The sequence below is a fragment of the Oncorhynchus kisutch genome, linkage group LG5 (assembly GCF_002021735.2).
Source record: "Oncorhynchus kisutch isolate 150728-3 linkage group LG5, Okis_V2, whole genome shotgun sequence".
NCBI classification, from domain to species: Eukaryota; Metazoa; Chordata; class Actinopteri; order Salmoniformes; family Salmonidae; genus Oncorhynchus; species Oncorhynchus kisutch.
The window spans coordinates 72,867,039-72,879,347 of NC_034178.2; the positions used below are offsets into that span (position 1 = coordinate 72,867,039).

The 12,309-nt window shown below is 46.2% G+C and overlaps 1 protein-coding gene across 2 annotated transcripts in view; it reads right to left on the bottom strand.

The window, feature by feature from the left end:
• The window catches only part of LOC109891457 (inositol hexakisphosphate kinase 1), an 88,642-nt gene that overhangs the window by 44,670 nt on the left and 31,663 nt on the right, over positions 1 to 12,309 (bottom strand). For both annotated transcript variants that reach the window (XM_031825768.1, XM_031825769.1), the window contains exon 2: positions 343 to 803. In XM_031825768.1, coding sequence (XP_031681628.1) covers positions 343 to 601 — 259 coding nt within the window. In that variant the 5' untranslated portion in view covers positions 602 to 803. The remainder of the gene's footprint in view (positions 1 to 342; positions 804 to 12,309) is intronic.

Genomic DNA, 12,309 nt, shown 5'->3' on the forward strand with positions numbered 1-12,309 from the left:
TGAATGGATGAATGGGTGAATTAATTAATGGATGAACAGATGGATGAATGGATGAACAGATGGATGAATGGATGAACAGATGGATGAATGGATGAACGGGTGAATTAATGAATGGGTGGATGAATGGATGAATTAATGAATGGGTGAACAGATGGATGAATGGACGGATGAACAGATGAACGGATGAACAGATGGATGAATGGATGAACAGATGAGTGAACGGATGGATGGATGGATGATTGACGTGTGCTAACTAAGAGCATGTCAGGTAACATTACACTACCAGTGCTTGGTTCTGACGTGTGTGTGTGTGTGTGTGTGTGTGTTCGTTCCTCCTCTTACCTTTGTACTCTGCTGTGAACTCCTTCATCTCCGGAGGCAGCGACTCGTAGAAGCGTTGCTCCCGGCTGATGAGGGGTTTACACACCGTGTGGTCGTCGTAACGCATCATACTGGTGTGCCCTCCCACCTGGTGTACGAAGGGCTCTAGTGGTACCCCTCCACACCGCCGCCCCCCCTGGCCCAGCCCCCCGAGGCCTAACCCTGCCTGACTCGCTCCGTGCTTCCCCATTGCTGCTTCCATGGTGTGGGGAAGGCACATGGCGTTGGAGGGCCTGGTGGGGGTGGCGGGGGCATGGGCGAGCAGGCCGGGCGAGCGTGGGGTGCAGGGAGGCAGCTGGGAACGCACGCTGCCGCCGGGAGGGGGAGGAGCCAGCCCGCCAGCCGCAACCCAAACGAACCAATCAGATCCCGGCTCCTCGATGAAGAGCACCGGGCGATGACGTCACACCTCCGACAGCCACCTGAGAGATGTGAGGCAAGGTGGGGAAAGAAAGACGGAGAGAAGAGAAGAGAACAATGTCAGTCAGAATTGTTCATTATTCAGGCCTTATTAGGGGTGTGACGTTTAAACACATTTGGGATCATTGACATTTCGTGAGTGAGCGAGAGCGCGAGAGAGAGCGAGAGGGTTAATTGAGTGAGTGAGCGAGAGCGCGAGAGAGAGCGAGAGGGTTAATTGAGTGACTGAACTAGCCGTACGCAGAACAGCATTTGAAGTATTTCCCATCCCAGCGCTCTGACAGCATCCAAACTGATTCACTATATAGTGCACTACTTTGACAAGAGCCCATAAGACACTATATAGGGCACTACTTTGACAAGAGCCCATAAGACACTATATAGGGCACTACTTTGACAAGAGCCCATAAGACACTATATAGTGCACTACTTTGACAAGAGCCCATAAGACACTATATAGTGCACTACTTTGACAAGAGCCCATAAGACACTATATAGTGCACTACTTTGACAAGAGCCCATAAGACACTATATAGTGCACTACTTTGACAAGAGCCCATAAGACACTATATAGTGCACTACTTTGACAAGAGCCCATAAGACACTATATAGGGAATAGGGTGCCATTTGGGAACGCAGCCATACATTCCCCCCCAACAACAACAACAACAACAACACAAGAACAGCACACACGTCAAGGCCACATGACCTGGAAAATAGAATTCCTCATCAAGTCCAACTACCTCATATAATATCATTCTGATAATGCTGGGGTGCTTAAATTTGTCCTGTTACACACTTGTACAAGTGCTTTGAATGGAAATGTCTATCTTGCGTATCGTAACTCTCCCTGAGACAAGAGCAGGGAGTGGGGTCACAGCCAGGGTCACCAATGTCCAGTGCCCCCAATTATGGTTTCAGTTCCTTGCTCAAGGGCACAGCGACAGATTTTTTTTTCTTTTTTTTCAGCTCTTCGGCCCACGGGATTCAACCCCACGACCTTTTGGTTACTGGCCCCCTATTAATATGTATATGTCTCAGTGTAGGTATAGGCTTAGCTACTCTCTGTAAGTAGGGGGATGGTTGAGTTACAGATACACTTTCATCAGATCTTTAGTAGCAGGAGAAGTGTTTTAGAATTCAGGGTCACATCGACGTGATAAAACAACGACATTAGGACATAGGAGTCTGCAGTGTCTCAGTGTAGGCCCAGGCTAAGGAGAGAGACACACCTGAAATCTTCCAGTGGAAAAATTAATGTATGGATCTGTAGGTTAATCTGCAGAGAGCCAATCGGGACTCCTTATCCACGTAACAGAACAAACAGATAGCTCACCTGACTCAACGGCCTACCGGATTATTAATCTGACAGGTGATGTCTTTTCCATTCAACAATAGAAGCTTTCCCAAATATAGGCTAATCAATTGTTAAAACGACACAGGGGTCTGTTTTCCAGAGAGCATGTTGACTGGCTGCATCACCGCTTGGTGTGACAAATGCTCGGCATCCGACTGCAAGGCGCTACAGAGGGTAGTGCATACGACCTACGACCCAGTACATAGCTGGGGCCAAGCTTCCTGCCACCCAGCACCTCTATACCAGGCGGTTTCAGAGTTAGTCACAAAACATTTCAAAGACTCCAGCCACCCAAGTCATGTACTGTTTACTCTGCTACTTAACAGCAGTCTGGAACCAACAGGAACCTAAACAAGCCTTAAGACTGCTAAACAGCTAGCTAAACAGCTAGCTAAACAGCTAGCTAAACAGCTAACCAGCTACCCGGAATATCGGCATTGACCCTTTTTGCCCAAACTTTTTTTGACTCATCACATACGCTGCTATTGTTTATTGTTATGTGTTTAACCTTTTTATTATTTCTCTTTTCTGTCTCTATGCATTGTTGGGAAGAACCCGTAAGTAACAATGTCACTGTTAGTCTACACCTGTTGTTTACCAAGGATGTTACAAATACAATGATTTGGTACAGGAGTAGGCGAGGAGGCGTAATCTGGGAAAACTGGCCCATAGTAGTGACAACTGGCCCATAGCAGTGACAACTGGCCCATAGCAGTGAGAGAATGCCGCCAACTGGCCCATAGCAGTGACAACTGGCCCATAGCAGTGAGAGGATGCCGCCAACTGGCCCATAGCAGTGAGAGGATGCCGACAACTGGCCCATAGCAGTGAGAGGATGCCGCCAACTGGCCCATAGCAGTGACAACTGGCCCATAGCAGTGAAAACTGGCCCATAGCAGTGACAACTGGCCCATAGCAGTGACAACTGGCCCATAGCAGTGAGAGAATGCCGCCAACTGGCCCATAGCAGTGAGAGGATGCCGCCAACTGGCCCATAGCAGTGAGAGGATGCTGCCAACTGGCCCATAGCAGTGACAACTGGCCCATAGCAGTGACAACTGGCCCATAGCAGTGACAACTGGCCCATAGCAGTGACAACTGGCCCATAGCAGTGAGAGAATGCCACCAACTGGCCCATAGCAGTGAGATAATGAGAAATGTGTGGGTGGGTGGGGTGGGTACAGTGTGGGTGGGTTTACAGTGTGGTTGGGTAGTGTGGGTAGTGTGGGTGGGTGGGTACAGGGTGGATGGTTAGTTAGTGTGGGTGGGTGGGTGGGTGGGTTTACAGTGTGGGTACAGGGTGGGTGGTTAGTGTGGGTGGGTGGGTACAGTATGGGTAGGTAGCTGGCCGCTAGACTAACTTACCAACCTAAACACAGGGTTAATTTAGTGACTGTCAGTGGCTGACATAAGAGGAAACCCTGCTGACACACAACCACGTTTAGAAATGGCACCTTGTGTATTCTACTATTCTATCTGTCAACAGATGTTGAAATCAAGTGGCCGACCTGAAAAATAAAATTATTATTCCCCCCGAATGAGAACGATTTCCCAATTCCTTGCACATTTATAAAAACACAGACAAGACAGCTAGCACATAAGTCTGTGGCTAAAATGATGCTAGCAGAACGTGGTACCGCAACGTGGTACCGCGACAAACTGAACATACATTTTCCTCAATCATGTTGATTGATACTTCCGTCTTAGTACGGTCTGCTCTGTTATAAATTTTTGAGAGTTAAGACATAAAAAGGGTACAAAAAAGGTTTAAATGGATACTTGGGGATTTAGGCAATGAAGCCTTTTACTTCCCCAGAGACAGATTAACTTGTGGATAAACAATTTTTAATGTCTCTGCGTGCAGTTTCTATATCTATTTATATATCTCATCTGCTTATCTAAGCATAGGCTACCTCTTGAGCTGTCTGTATCCTCCTGACTGGCGGTTCTAAAATAATTAACATGAAATGCTTTTCAGCACTATTCAGTGGATTTAGTTATTGCTTTGCTCTTCTAAAGTCTACCAACCTAAAGTCTATCTATGGCTCTGGCCGGTCAACAACAGTGACATCATTTTGTCCGATTTGACCTCGGCCCTTTCGGCTTAATTTGCATCACCTTGGAGGCATGCAAGCCTTTGGCGGTCGGCGACAGCAATGCCGGAAAGTCTGGACTAAATTTACAACATTAAAAGGACTAATGTCAGAGTGCGAAGGATTTAACACGGACCACAAATAGATACTGACAGCTTCTGTCAGTTTATATTATACTACTACTATAGATATATACATTCTACTTAAAGAACTGTATCCTGCCTGCCTACATACATATATTTTATTTATTTAACCTTTATTTAACTAGGTGAGTCAGTTAAGAACACATTTTTATTCTCCGTGCATGCAGACAATGCAGATTTTTTTTTTTTTTATCTTGACAGCGTCTGTCAGTTTACAAAGATCCACCCAGTTTAGGACTCATAGAACTGTACAGGCTACATGGTCCTGGGTCCATTAGTAAAGCACTATGCATTTCTCCATGCAGACACCTCATAGTCAATTCACATTGTACTTATAAACAACCATCGCTATGGCTACATGTATACTACGTATGCATTTGTTTGTGCATGCAAAACACTGGGACGAAATAGAAGTGTTTTAAAAAAAAAGGCAGGGTGGAGTAATTCCTATTTTATGCTAGGGCCACCCTGGTAGATCGGAGATTATGACAGCGAATCTAGAGATACTAAAGGAAAAGTGGTAAGTGACCACGTGACAGTCTTGTTGTAGACCACTGGGTACATTCCATCCAAATGGCACCCTATTCCCTTTTCTAGTACACTACTTTTGAACAGGGCAGTCTGATTAAAGTAGGGAACCGGATGCCATGACAGAGCCACAAACAGGTGAGGAAGGAGATAACCCTTCTGAAGCAGACAGCCAGTGTTAAACAGAGACTGTACATCACAGTGACTCCATTACACCCTGGGTTGGAAAGTAGGTCCCGAATGCTCACCAGGCATGAAAGCAGAAGACATATTTTAAAATGACTGTTCTTATTGGACAAGTTTAGGCAGCAGGGGCCCCTACAGACACACTTCAGGCAGCAGGGCCCCTACAGACACACTTCAGGCAGCAGGGCCCCTACAGACACACTTCAGGCAGCAGGGCCCCTACAGACACACTTCAGGCAGCAGGGCCCCTACAGACACACTTCAGGCAGCAGGGCCCCTACAGACACACTTCAGGCAGCAGGGCCCCTACAGACACACTTCAGGCAGCAGGGCCCCTACAGACACACTTCAGGCAGCAGGGCCCCTACAGACACACTTCAGGCAGCAGGGCCCCTACAGACACACTTCAGGCAGCAGGGCCCCTACAGACACAGTTCAGGCAGTAAGGTCCCTACAGACATAGTTTAGGCAGTAGGGGCCCGACAGATATACATTTGAAGTCAGATGTCATTACAACTCATTTTTCAACCACTCCACAAATTTCTTGTTAACAAACTATAGTTTTGGCAAGTCGGTTAGGATATCTACTTTGTACATGACACAAGTTATTTTTCCAACAATTGTTTCCCTACAGATTACTTCACTTATAATGTACTGTATCACAATTCCAGTGGGTCAGAAGTTTACATAGACTAAATTGACTGTGCCTTTAAACAGCTTGGAAAATTCCAGAAAATGTTTTAGAAGCTTCTGATAGGCTAATTGACATAATGTGAGTCAATTGGAGGTGTACCCGTGGATGTATTTCAAGGCCTACCTTCAAACTCTGTGCCTCTTTGCTTGACATCATTGGAAAATCAAAAGAAATCAGCCAAGACCTCAGAAAAAAAATGGTTGACCTCCACAAGTCTGTTCGTCCATGGGAGCAATTTCCAAACGCCTGAAGGTACTATGTTCATCTATAGGACCATGTGAAGATGCTGGAGGAAACAGGTACAAAAGTATCTATATGCACAGTAAAACGAGTCCTATATCAACATAACCTGAAAGGCCGCTCATCAACGAAGAAGTCACTGCTCCAAAACCACAAATAAAAAAGGCAGACCTCGGTTTGCAACTGCACATGGGGACAAAGATCGTACTTTTGGAGAAATGTCCTCTGGTCTGATGAAACAAAAATAGAACTGTCTGGCCATAATGACCATTGTTATGTTCGGAGGAAAAAGGGAGAGGATTGCAAGCTGAAGAACACCATCCCAACCGTGAAGCACGGGGGTGGCAGCATCATGTTGTGGGGGTGCTTTGCTGCAACAGGGACTGGTGCACTTCACAAAATAGATGGCATCATGAGGTAGGAACATTATGTGGATATATTGAAGCAACATCTCAAGACATCAGTCAGGAAGTTAATTTACCTATAGAAAATTTGTGGGCAGAACTGAAAAAGCGTGTGCGAGCAAGGAGGCCTACAAACCTGACTCAGTTACACCAGCTCTGTCAGGAGGAATGGGCCAAAATTCACCCAACTTATTGTGGGAAGCTTGTGGAAGGCTACCCAAAACGTTTGACCCAAGTTAAACTATTTAAAGGCAATGCTACCGAATACTAATTGAGTGTACGTAAACTTCTGACCCACTGAGAACGTTAAACGATTAAAGAAAAAGCTAAAATCATCCTCTACTATTATTCTGACATTCACATTCTTAAAATAAAGTGGTGATCCTAACTGACCTAAGACTGGGGAGTTTTACTAGGATTAAATGTCAGGAATTGTGAAAAACTGACTTTAAATATATTTGGCTAAGGTGTATGTAAACTTCTGACTTCAACTGTAGTTCATATAGTAGGGGCCTGCCGATAAACTGTAGTTCATATAGTAGGGGCCTGCCGATAAACTGTAGTTCATATAGTAGGGGCCTGCCGATAAACTGTAGTTCATATAGTAGGGGGCCTGCCGATAAACTGTAGTTCCAGTTCAGATATTCCCAAACTCGGGGACGAGCAACACCGTCAGGGGTATGCCAAGTAAACTCAGGGACGAACAACACCGTCGGGGGTATGTCAAGTAAACTCAGGGACGAGCAACACCGTCGGGCGTATGCCAAGTAAACTCAGGGACGAGCAACACCGTCGGGGACGGGCAACACCGTCGGGGGTATGCCGTCGGGGACGGGCAACACCGTCGGGGGTATGCCAAGTAAACTCGGGTACAAGCAACACCGTCGGGGGTATGCCGTCGGGGACGGGCAACACCGTCGGGGGTATGCCGTCGGGGACGGGCAACACCGTCGGGGGTATGCCGTCGGGGACGGGCAACACCGTCGGGGGTATGCCGTCGGGGACGGGCAACACCGTCAGGGGTATGCCGTCGGGGACGGGCAACACCGTCGGGGGTATGCCAAGTAAATGTGATTCACATTTTTTTTGTATTCACATTTTCAAACAGTACATTTATATTTTCTAATGGGGCTATACATTTTGGTGAGTTTTTTCCCCCCTGACCCGAGTAGCCTCGTTTCACTGCCAAAAATTCAATTAAACCATCTAGTGTTTAATAACGAAATAACAACACAATGTCAAATACAGGTAGCCTAGTCAAATAGTTAACATCCAATCACATGAACCGTTACTCTCTCGCGGGAAACCTTCACTCTTGCGCAGACATTTAGAAACGAAACATGACAATTTGAAAAATAAGCCACAGGAGTTTGAGAGAGAAAAGACATCTTTCGAGTATAAGACTGTATAAAAGCAACAGATACCATAAAAAATAAGGGGCTAGAAGTGTCTTATATGGTGAGCTACCAAGTGGCTGGGACAGGCAAGCCCCATACTATTGTGGAGGACTTAATTCTTCCTTCTGCCGCGGATATGGCTGGGACGATGCTGGGGGAAAAGGCCAAAAAAACTATACAGACAATGGCTCCATCAAACAACACTGTTTCACGACACATCATTGACCTGGCAAGAAACAATTACTGCTTCGCATACAAGCCAGTGAATTCTATGTGTTACAGCTGGATGAGTCAACAGACGAGGCGGGCCTGGCACAGCTCCTGGTATATGTCCGTTACGTTTATGGGGGGGTCAATTAAGGAAGACATCCTCTTCTGCAAACCACTGGAAACCAGGACAACAGGAGAGGATATTTGTTTAAGTACTGGACATCTTTGGTTATTTTGGTGCGTTGGTATCTGTACTGATGGTGCAAAAGTCATGACAGGGAGACATGGTGGCGTGGTAACGCGCGTGCAAGCAGTTGCTCCCCAACGCCAGTTGGGTACACTGCAGCATCCACCAAGAGGCTCTTGCTGCCAAGGGAATGCCTGACAGCTTGAAAGACGTTTTGGACACTACAGTGAAAATTGTTAAGTTGGTTAAAGCAAGGCCCCTGAACTCTTGTGTATATTCTGCTTTATGTAATGATATGGGCAGCGACCACGTAACGCTTTTACAACATACAGAAGTGCTCTGGTCATCAATGGGCAAAGTATTAACCCATTTTGTTTTTGAGAGACAAGTTTAACGTTCTTTACTGACCATCATTTTCACTTGTCTGGCCGCTTGCAAGATGACGAGTTCCTCACACGACTGGCCTATCTGGGTGATGTTTTTTCTTGCCTGAATGATCCGAATCTAGGATTAGAGGGACTCTCCTCAACTATATTCAATGTGCAGGACAAAATTGAGGCTTTGATTAAGAAGTTGGAGCTCTTTTTCTGTCTGCATTAACAAGGACAACACACAGGTCTTTCCATCATTGTACGATTTTTTAGTGTGCAAATGAACTGAAGCTTACGGACAATGTCAAATGTGATATAGCGAAGCACATGAGTGAGCTGGGTGCGCAATTACACAGGTACTTTCCCGAAACGGATGCCTCCAGTACACTTACTGATATCTGAACAAGAGAGCCTCATTGAAATTGCAACAAGCGGTTCTGTGAAAATTCAATTTAAAATCAGAAGCCACTTCCAGATTTCTGGATGGGCTGCACCTTGGCAAATCACGCTGTTAAGACACAGATGCTGTGTCTGTAAGATGGTTAAATAAAAGAGCAAAATTATTGATTATTATTATTATTATTTGTGCCCTGGTCCTATAAGAGGTCTTTGTCACTTCCCCCGAGCCAGGTTGTGACAAAACCTCACTCATTCTTATGTTTAATAAATGTATCGTATTGTGTGTGTGTGGCAGGCTTACAATGATGGCAAAAAAAAACATATTTGAGAGTGCGCTGACCCTGGTGCTAGCTGGAGGTTGAATGTTTAAAGGGGGTCCGGGACTATAAAAAGTTTGGGAACCACTGGTCTACAGCTTATCATGAGGTATACAAACTCGGGCGTACAAAAATGTCAGACTTCCTTAACAGACCGCTCACCCCTTCTCCCTTTTGTCTTACCGGAGTCCTGCCGTCCGGTCTTAACGACGCAAACGAAAACCCAGCGAGATTCGCTGTATATTATCAAATGTCCTCATTCAGCCACGACTCTGAGAAACATAGGCTATTACAGTTTATCAGGTCCCGTTGATAGAATACTCTAGATTGAGGTTCATCCAGGAAGTTCTGAATGCACGTTCACCAATAAAAACGCTTAATAAAAAAAAAAGGGCAATGGCGGACTATTTGCTCGCCGACAGTCTCGTCAGGATGCCGCCTCACCGGCCTCTTTTACCGCTCTTCCCGATTCCCGGGGATTACGACCTGGTCCGCAGAACGTCCAGAGCTTCGTTGATTCATTGAAATAGGAATGTTGATCCAAATCGAGGTTCTTGATCGTTGTTCTAGAATGTCCAGAAGCTGTTTTTTTCTTCTAATAGCTGGTAAGGCAGTTGCTATGGCGCTGCATCTTCTTCAGCTGACAGTGACATCATAAAAATTCACCCATAAAATGATATCAGCAAATGTAGATTCCAGAGATATCACGGTGATGCCGTCCAGCCAGCAGTGGATGTCTATGTGTTGCTGACGTCTTTTGCACCAGGTTTCCATGTGAGACAACAGATTGTCGACTCAACACGAGCAGCTTGGCCCCAGCGCCAGTCTTCCCACCGTAATCACTCTCTTCCCTACACACTGCCAAAGATATATCCCAAATGGCACCCTTTTCCCTTATAAAAGGGCCTTTGGACCAGAGCCCTATTCCCAATACAGAGCCCTGGTCAAAAGTAGTGCACTGTAAAAAGGGAATAGGGAACCATTATAAAAAGGTGCAACCAAAGAGTAGTAATTAGTTGCCAAGAGCACTCAGTGTTAATATCAACTGGAAATAGAGCTTATCAACAAGGTGAAAATGGAAATCCGTAACACAACTCCATTTACATGTGTTTAATTATATATTTTTTGCTTTAAAATAATCAAAATGACAGGAATCGGCTGTAGAGAGAGAGAGACTTGAGTTGTTGTCTTTAAATGAGACACCCTGATTACACTAATAACACCACATAACAACCCCCTGTCCCCCTCCTCACCCCTTGACACAAGAGACACCCTACAGGCCCCCCCTCGTCTCACCCCTTGACACAAGAGACACCCTACAGCCCCCCCGACACAAGAGACACCCTACAGCCCCCCCCGGCACAAGAGACACCCTACAGGCCCCCCCCTGACACAAGAGACAGCGCGAGAGAGAGGAGTGGCAGGCAGGCCAGCACGAGGGAGAGAGGAGGGGCAGGCAGGTCAGCACGAGGGAGAGAGAGGAGGGGCAGGCAGGTCAGCACGAGGGAGAGAGAGGAGGGGCAGGCAGGTCAACACGAGGGAGAGAGAGGAGGGGCAGGCAGGTCAGCACGAGGGAGAGAGGAGGGGTAGGCAGACCAGCGCAAGGGAGGGAGAGAGAGAGGGGCAGGCAAAACTATGCAAATTTGTCTAAGTAATCTGCATCTCGCAATGTCTTGTCTGGCATGCCTCGCAAATTCACCACAGTAGCCTCTTCTTCTCTGGTTTATTTAAATTACAGAAATTTCTCCAGGCCTTTATAGTCATATACAGTGCATTTGGAAAGTATTCAGACCCCTTGACATTTCCACATTGTGTTACATTCCAGCCTTATTCTAAAATGGATTAAATCAATCTAAAACACACTACCCACATTATGAAAAAGCAAAAACATTATTTTAGCCAATGTATTAAACATAAAAAAACTAAAATATTACATTTACATATGTATGAAGCACCTTTGGCAGTGATTACAGCCTCAAGTCTTCTTGGGTATGACGCTACAAGCTTGGCACACCTGTATTTGGGGAGTTTCTCCCAATCTTCTCTGCAGATCCTCTCAAGCTCTGTCAGGTTGGATGTAGAGCGTCACTGAACAGCTATTTTCAGGTCTCTCCAGAGATGTTCGATCGGGTTCAAGTCCGAGCTCTGGCTGGGCCACTCAAGGGCATTTAGAGACTTGTCCCGAAGCCACTCATATGTTATTTTGCTTGTGTGTTTAGGGTCGCTCTGGAGCAGGTTTTCATCAAGGATCTTTCTGTACTTTGCTCCATTCATCTTTCCCTCGAGCTTGACTAGTCTCCCAGTCCCTGCGGCTAAAAAAGAACACCCCACAGCATTATGCTGCCACCACCATGCTTCACCGTAGGGATGGTGCCAGGTTTCCTCCAGACATGACACTTGGCATTCAGGCCAGAGAGTTTAATCTTGGTTTCATCAGACCAGATAATTTTTTTACTGAGGAGTGGCTTAGGTCTGGCCACTACCATAAAGGCCTGATTGGTGGAGTGCTGCAGAGATGGTTGTCCTTCTGGAAGGTTTTCCCATCTCCACAGAGGAACTCTGGAGCTCTGTCAGAGTGACCATCAAGTTCTTGGTCACCTCCCTGACCAAGGCCTTTCTCCCCCGATTGCGCAGTTTGGCTGGGCAGTCAGCTTGAGGAAGAGTCTTGGTGTTTCCAAAATTCTTCCATTTAAGAATGATGGTGGCCACTGTGTTCTTGAGGACCTTCAATTCTGCAGAAATATTTTGTAACCCTTCCCCAGATCTGTGCCTCAACACAATCCTGTCTCGGAGCTCTACGGAAAAACTCCTTCGACCTCATGGCTTGGTTTTGCTCTGACATGCACTGTCAACTGTGGGACCTTATATAGACAGGTGTGTGCCTTTCCAAATCATGTCCAATCAATTTAATTTACCACCGGTGGACTCCAATGGTCAGTATTGTTTTTCCACCAGAGATGTCTTCTTCTCCTCTGGTCAGTA